General features: G+C 46.6%; 1 protein-coding gene across 1 annotated transcript; it reads right to left on the bottom strand.

Moving 5' to 3' along the window:
• Positions 1 to 1,279: 1,279 nt before the first annotated feature.
• Positions 1,280 to 14,108, bottom strand: pxk (PX domain containing serine/threonine kinase). The gene is made up of 18 exons (XM_084445566.1): positions 13,742 to 14,108; positions 12,468 to 12,518; positions 12,305 to 12,352; positions 11,735 to 11,921; positions 11,481 to 11,558; positions 11,086 to 11,159; positions 10,635 to 10,709; positions 9,662 to 9,766; positions 9,235 to 9,336; positions 8,050 to 8,211; positions 7,514 to 7,631; positions 6,930 to 7,008; positions 6,036 to 6,084; positions 5,545 to 5,622; positions 5,295 to 5,381; positions 4,750 to 4,813; positions 4,534 to 4,593; positions 1,280 to 3,125 (listed from the first exon to the last, which is right to left on the bottom strand). Exons 1-18 carry the CDS (start codon positions 13,841 to 13,843, stop codon positions 2,932 to 2,934), a joined length of 1,713 nt encoding a protein of 570 aa, XP_084301692.1. The 5' UTR covers positions 13,844 to 14,108; the 3' UTR covers positions 1,280 to 2,931.
• Positions 14,109 to 14,239: the final 131 nt, after the last annotated feature.

Below are 14,239 nucleotides of genomic sequence, written 5' to 3' on the forward strand. Positions count from 1 at the left end.
ATCGCAATGCCAGGCATGTTGTTCGTGAGAGAATATTTAGAAGGTCACTTTTTGATTTAACACTAGAACCACCGCGGTAGCTGTTTGGACGCCAGAGTGCGCAGCTCTTCAGCCAACTGGAGGATGAAGTCGCGTCTGGGGAGGCTCAGTTGACTATGCGTCTCTCCACCCGTCCCCAGCGAGTCCAAGCTCCCCCAATGAATAATACTTATTTATAATAGCCTACATAGCGCGAAACTTTGCGTATAATAGTCTATACGCGAAACTGCGCATTCCCTATAGCTGTTCATTGAACGGCTGGGGGCCGATATAGGTATAAATAAATAAAAACATAGCCTACACAATATTTTTTTTATTTGAATGGTCTTGAAAATATTTTGCTTTTGTATCATAGGTGACGGCAGCTATCATCTTCAGCCATGGATGATGACTCCCGTGCGTAATCCTTCCAACGTTGGCGGCGGCGTACAACTGGGCTCACATCAGGACGCGCGGTGTGATTGAGTGCACATTTGGAATCCTGAAAAGCCGTTTAGATGCCTAGATCGTACCGGTGGGGCAATGTTATACATTCCCCCAAAAGTATGCCAGATCATCGTGCTGCAACTTGCATAACATAAAATGACAATTTTTCCTTTGTTCGTCTTTTCAAATCATTCCACCTCCGTTTGCAGTCTTCTGCGTTTACACACACAAATGGCACTGACTGATTGGGAAATTAAACCTCAAATATGATTTTTTGCTGCAGTCGTGATATTTTTTGCGGAAAGCTGTGAGACATGTTTTTGAACCTCGTCCGTGAGGCCTTCAAGTTCGCTGTCTGAAAATCGTATCTTTCTTTTTCTGTCTGCCATCGTCCAATGATATGCATACGAGTTGTATGCCCTGTATGCGCAGTATTTATAGTCATTTCCTATAACAGCAGCAAATTGCACTCAGCCGCAAACACCGAATGGGCGTGTTTGCGCTGGGATATTAGCGCAATGTCTTTAGTGAATAGGTTTTTAAAACGGAGCACATAGCTGGAGCAACTGACGCGCAATGTAATGGTGCAATTAACGGCCGCAATTCCGCTTTAGTGAATTCGCCCCTAAGAGTTCAGTACAGATAAGAGAAGCATGTTCTTGAAAATTGTGGCGTTGTTGTGTAGGTAGTTGGAAAGGAGTCAGAAGTGAGTCCCACTTAAATCACCTTGAAATGTCAGCAAAAAAAGAGCTCGTTCAAACCACTTCAATACTTTTTTAATAAAGAATAAGTATGTATATGTAATAGGTAGGCCTATACCACGGTGCAAGGTGGTAAACATTGGATTCCTCTGCTACAGCTGCTGCACTGTTGCTTCGAAGCCCCAAAATGATGCGACAAACGGTCACTGGATGGATCCATGTGGCTAAAATTGAAAAATATTTCACTCTCTCAACTAAAGTGCATCTTTATACATATCTTTAACCTCTAACAATTTCAAATACAAGTGTTGACCACTTCAATCTCCTGTTGGTTCTAAAATGAATTGAGAATTCTTGATAGCAAGCAAAAAATATGTAGCCTGGAATCGCTGGACCAATGATCTGAGACACCAAATGTGATCTCTGGTGATCAGGACCGCGATGCCAGGCTAAAAAATATCATCTATAATATATGTGCCAACGTCTGTGAGCTGTCTCTTCAGCACAGTTTAATCTCAAATAATTAGTTGTTTCTACAGACTGGTCGATGAACCATCTTCAGATTTGCTTCCATCAAAATGAATTAAAACCCTCTCATGATTGAAATATTCGATTTATGCAAATGACAAATCATTTTGAGGACTGACATTTCGCTGAAAAACACAGTTAAAACAGTTAAGTCACTCACCAGTGAAAAACTGTAAGCAAATATATTCTTGTCTAACACTCATTCATAAAATCTAAACATTACAGTTGGCAAAATTGGCTAACAATAGTGTGCAAATAAACCAAATACAAATAAAAACCAGCTTTCCCCTGTTGCTCTCACTTTCAACAGCAAAAGTATACAAGTAAACAAGCCATTATTATGGATGTAAAAAACAAAGTATGTTGACAAAGCATTTTACACAATAATACAGATTGTAACTTTTCCTTGACCACAATTGTGTCTATATCCAAAGCCTGATACAGTGGTATTGGCAAATATCGGTATCAACGTCAAATTATGTTATTAGCAGAAATGGGAGCGTACATTTTCTCGCAAATAAAGAGAATTCCAAGTCCTCACAGTAATGTCTGTCCAGAATCTCTCTCAAACAAACCCATAGGTAAAGTGCTGCAAAGAAATAGTCCATAACAGTGCCCACATGTCTGCTCTGGGGTCATGTGTGTGAATACTTCACATGATACAATCTTCCACCTATCGTCTGTGAAGGATAACTTAACATCAACTGGTGGAGAATCAGATTTAGGGTTTATTCATTGCTCTTCTGATATCGGCACAGAGATAAATATGGACCAGCCCAACGGATTGACAGTCCTCCATGTGCAGAACAAAGCTAGACCAGGAGCAGAATAACATCTTGAAGGTAAACTATTCAGAACAAAATAAACACACGACGATGTAGAAGCGCAGAGGTTCTCGCAGTCTTCGTACGGTAAAACCCTCCCATGATACAGTTGGGGTGCGTGCCCCGTCTTCGCCCCCTCCCTCACAGATATTGAGTTCCACTCAAGTCACAGCGATGTATGGGAAGGCTGCTGATGCTGTAGGAAAACCAGTCCTGCTCCCATCATCAGCCGCTCTCTGCATCCGCAGGACACACCGTTCCTCTTCCAGAGGGGACCGTAAAACCTTCTACATCTCACCTGGTCGTGAACCAGACCCTTAGGTTTACACTCACCAACCTTCTACACAAGGGTTCCATTACTGAAAACACAACTGAAAGTAATTTCAAACCTAGACGTTTTCCCAGAGTGGGGCTTATTCAAAATGGGGGACACTGTGATCACAGGTTTGGGCTCTCCTTAGTTTTCCTTTGCTGAATGACTGGATGGAGCCAAGCAGAGCAGTGCGGCCCTCTCCGCTGGTGGGTGGCAGGGGGTCGGGGGAAGGGCGTGGCTCACTGGGGGGGGGAGGAGGAGGAGGAGGAGGAGGAGGAGGCGCTGGAGATACTCCTGCATCGAACAGAAAATAACTGTCAGGACAATATCCTATGGTCACACGATGACAAACCATAGAACCAGCCAATTATATATATCTTTAGACTTGCAGCGGCTACAACAGGCAAATCTCTTCTGACAAAACACATTATTTCTGTAATGTTTACATTTCTCCCACACATACGCAATTCACACACACACACCATGACATGTGCATCACAATCTACAATGAGAACAGCCTGAATCAGTAGATTTGGGTTTGAGTCTTTTGAGACAGCTGTAGAAACAGATTTACCAGAAGGTAGGTTTGCTGCCAGAAGAAAACATGCTTCAACTTCAGGAACAGTTCACTTGTGAATCATTGCAGATTGCAACATTTTAAAGCTGCATACACCCTCTTCTAAGCAAGCAATACGATTTCAATACAGGACATGACACAAACAAGAAAAGAAAGATTGTTCTTCATAACGGTGTTCATGTTTCAGAGGGAGTACACATCGTTACTGATATTAGTTGAGTAGTAGTACTGTGAGGAAAATGTGGAAACGTTAGTGGTAAAAGACACCTTATCCCCTGACAGGCTTGAGCCCCAACTGGACTTGATAAACCAAACTTGTGTTGAGACTACTTTCTTGCATGCTCTAGAACAAGTGCTCTATGGGTACGTAAATTACAGTGTATCAAAATCACTTGCTGTGAACCAGGGTATACCTCAGCTTTAAAATGAGAAGAATCGTTTATTTAATTTACTTTACCCAAAATGTTCAAAATGGTGCATGCTCTACTCTGAAGACAGCACAGGGAGGAAAGAAGAGGCAGGTGAAGGTTAATGTTCATTTGACCTCCAGGAACAATAATGACATCAAGACTACAGACTTCCAATAACAGGTACGGGATGATTAGCTGAGTTGGAAAGGAATAGAGATGGCCAGAGAGACAAATGGATGAGGTACAGTAACTGCATCAACCACATCACAGGACATGTTTAGCTAGTAACAGTTATCAAATGTTAGCTCAGACCAATGTCCTTACTTCAGGCTGTAGGAGGCACAAAAACATGCATTCTTTGTGAAACGCAACCTTGGTCACATGCAGTCATGATAACTCAAATATATACAGACTATACACTGCTCACTGCCTTCAGTTTGTGCACTGTCTCTTCCTTACCACATGGGGGAGCACCATATTTCAGAACCACAACTGTAACAAAGGCCCCGATTCAATCAATGCAAACAACAGTTCCCTCAGAGCTGCTGATCAGCTCAACCCCCCCCCCCCCAGCCCAACGGGGAAGATGAGGCGCTGGCGGAGGCGCCCCCTGGGTCCTACTGTGGTTGGGTTGGGGCGCACGGTACAGCAGCAGCCTAGCTTAGCTGAGTGGGGGTGGGTCAGTTAAAGGGGCGGTAGCAGCGAGGGCACCAACCTGAGTTGGGTGGAGGTGTGGGGGAGGAGGGAGATGTGGGTGGGGAGCTGGCTCCGGAGCCTGGGGGAGACAGGGCCTCGTTAAAGAACAGTCCAAGACTAAAAGACATTTTCAATGGAGGGTTTCTATTAAAAGTCAAGGGCTTTGTTTTATGTGTCCAGGAAACAAATGTATGCATATAAGACACCAGTGTTTGAAACCCCAGTTGAAACATACCAGAGTTGTTGTTATATTTCACAGAGAGTTCCTCCTCGTTTTCATACGCCGACTGTCTGGACTTCTGAAAGAGCAAGAGTGTTTATCAGTGACATCATTCTGCTAGCTACAGTATTAACACCAACATGGTCACAAGGCCAGCGAGGGTAACACCAGCAACACGATTAGGCTGTATATACATGATATTCAAAGAGGTGGGATGGTTATAAAAGCCTCTCTTTTCATGCTAGTTCAAGGCTTCTTGTAGCAAATGGTAGCTAAAATGGCCACAGCTGCTCTCTAAGGCCTTGGCCACAGCGCTGGCTCAGCAGGGAGCAGCAGGCTGGTCTCTCCAAGGCCTCGGCCACAGCGCTGGCTCAGCAGAGAGCAGCAGGCTGGTCTCTCCAAGGCCTCGGCCACAGCGCTGGCTCAGCAGGGAGCAGCAGGCTGGTCTCTCCAAGGCCTCGGCCACAGCGCTGGCTCAGCAGGGAGCAGCAGGCTGGTCTCTCCAAGGCCTCGGCCACAGCGCTGGCTCAGCTGGGAGCAGCAGGCCGTCTCTCCTCCACCTTTCTGGCCAGGATCTTCCTCCGTTTCCTCTCCTCCTCAGAGCCATGGTGGGACTGAGCTCTGGTCAGCCTCCGCTGCTGATGGATCTGAGGGACAGGACAACAACAACAACAACAACCATTAACTGTTGGACAACAACAAAAACATGGAACAATCAGAATCCTGTCTTTGGAGGACGTGTTGAAAGCACAGACAGGAACTGTAAAGTGTCAAGTAACCATAGTAACAGTAAACTGTCCAGTGACCAACCATTTTTTGTTCTTCTTGAAGTCGTTTCTCTGAACATTCTTTGGCGGTTTTCAAGGCATCCTTTAATTTGGTGGTGATCTGCGTTGAGGGGTGACAGTGTTGGTGAATGAAATAGGGGTACACCTTTACATTACAGCTCAGTAATAACAGGGCAATACCATGGTAATATTGACCTTATTACTAGGAAATTACCAGCAATTAACATTAGTCACTACTAGTAACTACCTGTGTAGTTTCCCCAGTCCCTCCATAACCTCCTATTCAAGCCCAGGATTTGTAACAGAAACGATAGTTTCTATGGAAGAACATAGAATCAGGAAAACGCAACGTTCCTGTTTCATTCTATGGTTATAAGCTTCCTAAAATCCCAACTAAGCTCATGTTTTGCTACTTGGAAACAAAGATGGTAGTTGGAATCAGAGGTGGGAAGTGCAACTGAACTGAACTAGGTCAGCTGTAGAATGCATAATGACAGACTGAGGCTCACTCACCTTGAACTGGAGCTTCTCTGATTGGTAGAGCAGCACATCACTGAACAGTCTGCAAGCACAGGAGCGTTTAAGATTCTACGTACAAAACCACACAAACCGCACTACGTACAAAACCACACAAACCGCACTACGTACAAAACCACACAAACGGCACTACGTACAAAACCACACAAACCGCACTACGTACAAAACCACACTACGTACAAAACCACACAAACCACACTACGTACAAAACCACACAAACCACACTACGTACAAAACCACACAAACCACACTACGTACAAAACCACACAAACCGCACTACGTACAAAACCACACAAACCGCACTACGTACAAAACCACACAAACCGCACTACGTACAAAACCACACAAACCGCACTACGTACAAAACCACACAAACCACACTACGTACAAAACCACACAAACCGCACTACGTACAAAACCGCACTACGTACAAAACCACACAAACCGCACTACGTACAAAACCACACAAACCGCACTACGTACAAAACCACACAAACCACACTATGTACAAAACCACACTACGTACAAAACCACACAAACCACACTAGAGTCCAGACAATCCCACATCCAGACGCTACACACTACAACAGCCAGTCACACTGGTGGGCCAGACCATCAAATATAAACACTACAAACCAATCCTAAATACACTGTGGACCAGCGATCCACATAACCCAGGTCAGGAGAGACATGCATGCACAGCCAGGGTGAGACGTGTGAAGGAGGGGGAGGAGAGACATGCATGCACAGCCAGGGTGAGACGTGTGAAGGAGGGGGAGGAGAGACATGCATGCACAGCCAGGGTGAGACGTGTGAAGGAGGGGGAGGAGAGACATGCATGCACAGCCAGGGTGAGACGTGTGAGCTCACGGCGTCTGGAGGAGCTGTGCAGTCGTGGGCATTCCTCTCTTGCAGGCGTCCGTGGACAGGATGGACTGCAACACAGAGACTGGAGGGGAACAAATTAGGAATCCTTAGTTCCGCATTCTCTCATTCACAAGAACTAGAAAGCAGACATAACCAGCAATCTGTTCTGTGCATTTTCAAAGAGGACGCCATTCCACCATCTGAACAATCAATCTCTCCTGAAACACACACAGTATACAATATCACTGTAATTACAAGCCAAAAAGTGAAAGTGTAAGATGATACCAATAATTGATAAATCAATCAAAAGTCCCGAGCACATACCCACAGAGGTGTAAGGTGCGGGGGGGGGGGGGGTGTACATACCCACAGAGGTGTAAGGTGGGGGGGGTACATACCCACAGAGGTGTAAGGTGTGGGGGTACATACCCACAGAGGTGTAAGGTGTGGGGGTACATACCCACAGAGGTGTAAGGTGTGGGGGTACATACCCACAGAGGTGTAAGGTGTGGGGGGTACATACCCACAGAGGTGTAAGGTGTGGGGGGTACATACCCACAGAGGTGTAAGGTGTGGGGGGTACATACCCACAGAGGTGTAAGGTGCGGGGGGGTACTGGTCGACAGGCACGGTGTCCGGAGGTCTCCCATAGGTCATTTCATACAGTAAGTGACCAAACGAGTAAACGTCGATGCTCTCTGAGGTCTGAAATCAGAGGAGACAGGGGCTGGTTAGCATCTAGGGGCCAGTCTGGTTCACTACATGGTCAGGACCAGTCTGGTCCACTACGTCCTCAGGACCAGTCAGTCCACTACGTCCTCAGGACCAGTCAGTCCACTACATGTTCAGGACCAGTCTGGTCCACTACGTCCTCAGGACCAGTCAGTCCACTACGTCCTCAGGACCAGTCCGGTCCACTACATGGTCAGGACCAGTCCGGTCCACTACGTCCTCAGGACCAGTCAGTCCACTACATGTTCAGGACCAGTCTGGTCCACTACGTCCTCAGGACCAGTCAGTCCACTACGTCCTCAGGACCAGTCCAGTCCACTACATGGTCAGGACCAGTCCGGTCCACTACATGGTCAGGACCAGTCTGGTCCACTACATGGTCAGGACTCACGTTGATCTTCCTGAACTGGACGATGTGTGAGCGGTAGTAGGACGGCAGGCCCAGGAGGCTGTTCTCGATGTCCAGCAGACGGCAGGTGTTGTCCTCCACCACCACGTTGGATGCGTGCAGGTGGCCGTACTGGAAGCCCTTGTCATGGAGGAACTTCAGAACCTACCACAAACAAACAAACAAACATTCTATGATGTCATGTGTTGTGTCATGCTACTGGGGGGTTCTGAGAGGCAGCATAATCACATAATACAGCATAATCCTACACCAGATGATTCATTTTTAACTGCTTAGGGGGGCGAGGTGAAATAGAACACAGAGTAGAAAACTGAGACCACAGACTATGGCTGCGTTCCGAATCGCATACTTCTACTTCTTACTACCAGTACCTACTACAGCTGCCCTTAGAAAGTACGTACTTTGCAAGCAGTAGGCATCCAATTGGGACATACTACCTTGTCATAACATTGCGCCTTGAAATTAGCCCACATCCGTCGCTGTCCATAACGCGACATTCGTCTACAGCTGTCAACTCGCGCATGTGACACACATTACCGCTGCGCAAAGGATTGTGGGTCAGAATAGCCAGAAAAGCCTGCTGGCGTGCATACTGCAAAATACGACCGGATGTAGTAGGTCATCCTGGTACTTTTGCCATACTGCATGTGGCCTACTATGTATTGGGACATACTACATTCTGTTTTGGCATACTATATAGTAGGGTAGTAGGCGATTCGGAACGCAGCCCCTGAATCACATATGATCCCTCTCTCACACACACACACCTCCAGAATCTGACCCTAACCCTGACCCCTGACCCCCACACACACCTCCAGAATCTGACCCTCACCCTGACTCCCCCACACAACTGCAGAATCTGACCCTCACCCTGACCCCTGACCCCCACACACACCTCCAGAATCTGACCCTAACCCTGACCCCTGACCCCCACACACACCTCCAGAATCTGACCCTAACCCTGACCCCTGACCCCCACACACACTTCCAGAATCTGACCCTTACTCTGACCCCCCCCCCCCACCTCCAGAATCTGACCCTAACCCTGACCCCCCCACACACCTCCAGGATCTGACCCTTACCCTGACCCCCCCCCCCCCCACACACCCACACACACACGCGCACACACACACACGCGCACACACACACACGCGCACACACACACACCTCCAGGATCTGCCGTCCGTAGGTCCTGATCTGCTGCAGCTCCAGCCCCTGGATCTTCTTGGGGTTGCAGTACTTCTTCATGAACGGTTCCTTGGGCTTCACCTGGGAGGAACCGCACAAACACTGTGAGCCCGAAGCCCGGTTCAGAACACTGTATGGGCCCGGTTCAGAACACTGTATGGACCCGGTTCAGAACACTGTATGGGCCCGGTTCAGAACACTGCATGGGCCCGGTACAGAACAGGTCAGGAATTGCAAGTACAGTTGTTTATAAACCGGAAGGGTAACTGGTTATGGTGAAATCAAGATATCTAATACTTTAGAAAAGGAAAAAAAAAAAAACTCCATGCTGCAACTGCACTGCCGTTTAGGTCCGGAACAGGAAGTGGTAACGGTTTGACAGGAAGCGGTAATGGTTTGTGGTTACCTTGCATATGTGATCCCTAAGAGTGCCTTTCTCATTGAACAGCCGGATGACCAGAGCAGATGACTCACTGGTGCTGGCAAACGTCACTGGGTAGATGTAGGGATTCTAGAGAGAACAGACATAATTGTTACAATGAGGTCTGGTCTAACTCAATGACAAGCTTCCGTTTTATGAGTTTTGACATTACTTTTTGACATTACTTTGTCAACCTAAGCCACATCTTGTGACATCCATTTTGTTGGTGTATCAATCCTATGACTCGTATAAAAATAAATGACTTGTATGTTAACTATCTGAGAATGTTAACTAGAGAAGATTTAGGTTTAATTTGACATAAATAACCTTGCTGTGAGCGGAGCACTAGGGTTTGCATCAGCGTGATGATCAGGCAGTCATGAGACCTTGAGGTGCTCTCAGCCCGTTTCTCTCACATTAATCAGCTGTTCTGCCAGCCAGAGGCCTGAGAGAGGATTCAACACAGGAGAAACATCCACACTCAACTGGTAGTAACGCTACTATACCATTACTACTATGATCCTACAGTGAGGGGTGGGAGACATGAGTGTACTCTGTTGGCCTGAGAGGGTCACAGGCCACTACAGGGGAAAGACTACAGTCCAACTGAGGGAAAAGCGGTTGGTTTTGTAGAGCGTAAACCTCCAGCGCCCCTCCTAACTCCTCCACAACTAATAAGGAATGCATGAGATCAGATGATTCTCTCCCAGAGGGAGACGTGTGTGTGTGTGTGTGTGTGTGTGTGTGTGTGTGTGTGTGTGTGTGTGTGTGTGTGTGTGTGTGCACAGGGTTGACAATATTAACTGTACAGAATTATATCAGGAATCTCCTGCTGACTCATACTCTAAGTCTGGCTCAGTGATGTGTGTTGTGTGTGTTTCTGTGTGTGTCTGTGTGTGTGTGTGTGTGTGTGTCTGTGTGTGTGTGTGTGTGTGTTTGCAGGTGATGGTGCACGTACAGACAGTGTAGAGAGCAGCTTCATCATGGACTGAAGGTCTTTGTCTGAGAGGAATTTATCAGGACCCAGGTCAACCTATGAGACAGGAGTAAAAACACCACAGCATCACTGACCAGGTGGTACAGGAACCAATCAGACTGGCTGGGTAGTACAGCAACCAATCAGACTGGCTGGGTAGTAGAGGAACCAATCAGACTGGCCAGGTAGTACAGGAACCAATCAGACTGGCTGGGTAGTTCAGGAACTAATCCCAATGTTAGTGTTAATCAATCAGAGGACTATGTTGAGGGCCTCGTGGTTTACAGTTGTGATTGTCTCAAAGAGGAGACCTGACCTTAGCATCAGGCTTAAGTGTTTATAAACCACTTGTTGACATTCTGGAGATATGTTGGTATGTTAATAAGACTCAGGCCGAACACCTAAAAAACGTTAACACCTGATTTGGTCTTACCCAACTTAACACTTGCCGTTCCTTGGGCAGGTCTTTGTTTTTGATAAGGAAATACTTCTTTCGTATCCGCCACCCTGTACACAAGGAAAAGACGTATCAACTACAGCAATTTGACCATGCCAGTAACATGAGGACTGTGTGTGCACAACATTGGGATCAGATAATAACAATTACCCTGTTACTCTATAAGCACTTCAAAGCTTTCAGACTGTCCTCAATTACCAGTAATAAACCGTGGCTCTTTAATCATGTTATGGAACCAAACAAGAAATAACATCTTTCTCCTTTTTTCTCCTAAAGTAGCTAAGCTCCAAATAGCCCTGGGACTCGTGATGCATCACATAGTCCTTTTCCTGATAAAGAGAACATTGCTTTTTATGTTCTTGCAGTCGTACCGATGTCTTTTAACGGTTCCACCACTTCCCACTTTGGGTCTGATCTGAAGAACATGGACACCTGCTGCAAGGCGATTTCTGCAAGAGAAGGATGTGGTTCAGTGAAGCCATCTCTCACAGTATTGCACATCAATAGTATTTACAAAAGACAATATTTGTGCAGGTGATATTGCCTAAAAAAGAAAAAGTACATTATTCAGGTGGCTGTTCAGTTTCTTCCCGTCTGTATTATTGGGTACCGTAGTTACACAAACCTGTGTAGTTGGCGGAGTAGTTATTAGGATCCAGGAACTTCTTCACCAGCTCACAGCCAGAGAGCATGTGGTTCTGGGTAATGAAGTCCAGGTAGGCCTGGAGTCCCCTCTGTCGTTCTGCTATGAACTCTCTGTCCATGTTCCCGATCAGCTTTTTAGGAGGGAGAGGCAGGTTGATGCCGGAGATCTGATGGGTAGTGGAGAGAGAGAGAGAAAGAGAGAGAGAGAGAGAGAGAGAGAGAGAGAGATGGAGAGAGAGAGAAAGGAGAGGGAGAGGGAGAGAGAGAGAGAGAGAGAGAGAGAGAGAGAGAGAGAGAGAGAGAGGATGAGTGAAGGAGAGTGGATGAGTGAGCCAGAGTTCACAGGAAGGAATGCTGGGTTTCTAGAATGACCTCCACAGGAAATGAGCTTGTGAAACCTCAGCAGAAACGGCGCTTCCTCTGAACAATGCAATCTATGCATTCTGTAATGACCTGAGTCAGAGAAACTGTCACTGAGAATTTTACTCCATCCTGGATGATTTGACTGTTGGTCAGGAGCACCGTGAGGCCAGGGGGCTCTGCTACTCACCAACAAGCTGGTATTCAGCAGATCAAAGTCACTGTATCTCCGAATGACCTGTGAAAAAACAGGTAACATGAGACAGTGCTGTGCTCGAGGGAACCAACGATTCAGACTCATCCTTCCTTTACCTAGACGCTGTGTGTTCATGAGGAAACGGGCTCGTATTTACCTGCCAGCTGTTCTCTGACAGAACACCCCTCTGTATGCGGATGAGGTATTCCTGAAACAGCAGGAGCATGGAACATCGTTAGTGGTTCTCCCCGCGCTATGGGTTCCCATGTGTCTCTTTCATATCACTGTCATGTGATAGAATTACAGCCCTAACAGTCCTGTGCTCGTAAAACATCACACAAGTCCACATCTAGGTAACAGTCAATACCTTGAAAACCTAATGTTTTACTTCTTGGTAATGTTTCTAACGTCATCTCTATAATTGCACTGGGTTTCACAGCATAGCTGGCCAACTGTTGATCTTGTTGAATCAGGCAGGGGGTGGTAATGAACAGCCCAGAGGTGCAAAGGTCCTTCTTGAGCTCACTCGCTGATCCGGTGGCAATAAAACAACATTTTTACTGCTGAGGTCCATTTAAACTTAAATAATCTCCCCTTGGGGATCAATCAAATATCTATCTATCCATTTAACATTCTGGGGAAATTGCTAACATAATTTTAAAAAATAACCTGGATTAATAAACAATGAATAGGGTGCGCTTGAGTTAAACACTAACATGATGATCATGACCATTTAACTGTGCCTTTCCATTTACCACGACAAACTAAATTAACTAAAGTTAGACTGATAAAATAATTAACAAGTCTAATAAGCGAGCCCATGTCCTCTCCTAATGACAGTCATGCCAGCCAAGTATAAGTCTACATTTAGTTATTGGCCATGATTCTAGCTCAGCTAACATTTAGGCCTGGACTTACTATCACTGATGTTCACGAAAGGGACCATAGCTCACACGATGAGAACCAGCTGTAATGTCAAACGCAACACGGAAAACATTCCACTACCATTTAGCCACTAGCTAACCCTAACCATACACCATGGAGGCATTATAGCAGATACACGGACTAACATTATGGCGGGGAAATCAGCGATAACAAACGCTATCAAAAAATAAAACACTTCAGGTTAGGAGCAGCAAACTGACCTTTATTGACAATTTAACTATTCCGGCTAGCAAGCAGCCAGGCTGCCGCGGCATAGTTAGCACTAGCATGCTAGCCTAGCTAACATTAGCTTGCATTCGCTCGTCTCAAATCAACAGTCACAAGAGATTCACACCATCTGAAACGCGGCATAAACACGTAATGTTAGTGCGAGCCTAGCTAGGGTACACCGGCCCCGTCTGCTCCAGCTCGTCTGTCTAGTGGCCTGACACTAAACTGTCAACCGGACATCGACATTATTACCCCAATTTCAGTCGCTTCTCTTACCGTGTGAGAGTGTAGATTCTGGCTCGCTTCGATAACTGCTGTCAGGATAACGGTGTCGTCCAGCAGAACCCGTCCAGGTGAGGGCTTCTCCACAAACGCCATCCTGGCGTCCGTATATGAAAACACCGACTATACAGCAAGCAAGTCACTAACGAACGGACAGACGGCTTTACTGCGAGTCAACAACACATGTAGGTGTTTGAGTAGGAACCCGCTGACAGGACGGACGGGCTGGTTGTGTTGGTCGAGTTCAACCCGCTGACAGGACGGACGGGCTGGTTGTGTTGGTCGAGTTCAACCCGCTGACAGGACGGACGGGCTGGTTGTGTTAGCGAGTTCACGGCGGGTAACGAGGCGACAGCAGCGAACAGCTACGTAGGAGCAGCCTGGAGGAGGAGACTGATTTCACTAGGACACGAAACTGTTTGGCTCGGAAACTGACGAGGCTGAGGATATGATACTCATGTTACTCGGTACCTCTAAAGGGGGGGGGGGGGC

This window comes from Borostomias antarcticus, assembly GCF_949987555.1.
Source record: "Borostomias antarcticus genome assembly, chromosome: 11".
Lineage (NCBI taxonomy): Eukaryota > Metazoa > Chordata > Actinopteri > Stomiiformes > Stomiidae > Borostomias > Borostomias antarcticus.

Coding starts and splice junctions, on each gene's coding strand:
- pxk (XM_084445566.1), bottom strand. CDS start 13,843: ATGGCGTTTGTGGAGAAGCCCTCACCTGGACGGGTTCTGCTGGACGAC. Junction 9,337..9,661: donor TTAGGGATCACATATGCAAG/GTAACCACAAAC, acceptor GGTTCCTCCCAG/GTGAAGCCCAAGGAACCGTT. Junction 5,623..6,035: donor CAGAGAAGCTCCAGTTCAAG/GTGAGTGAGCCT, acceptor CCCTCAACGCAG/ATCACCACCAAATTAAAGGA.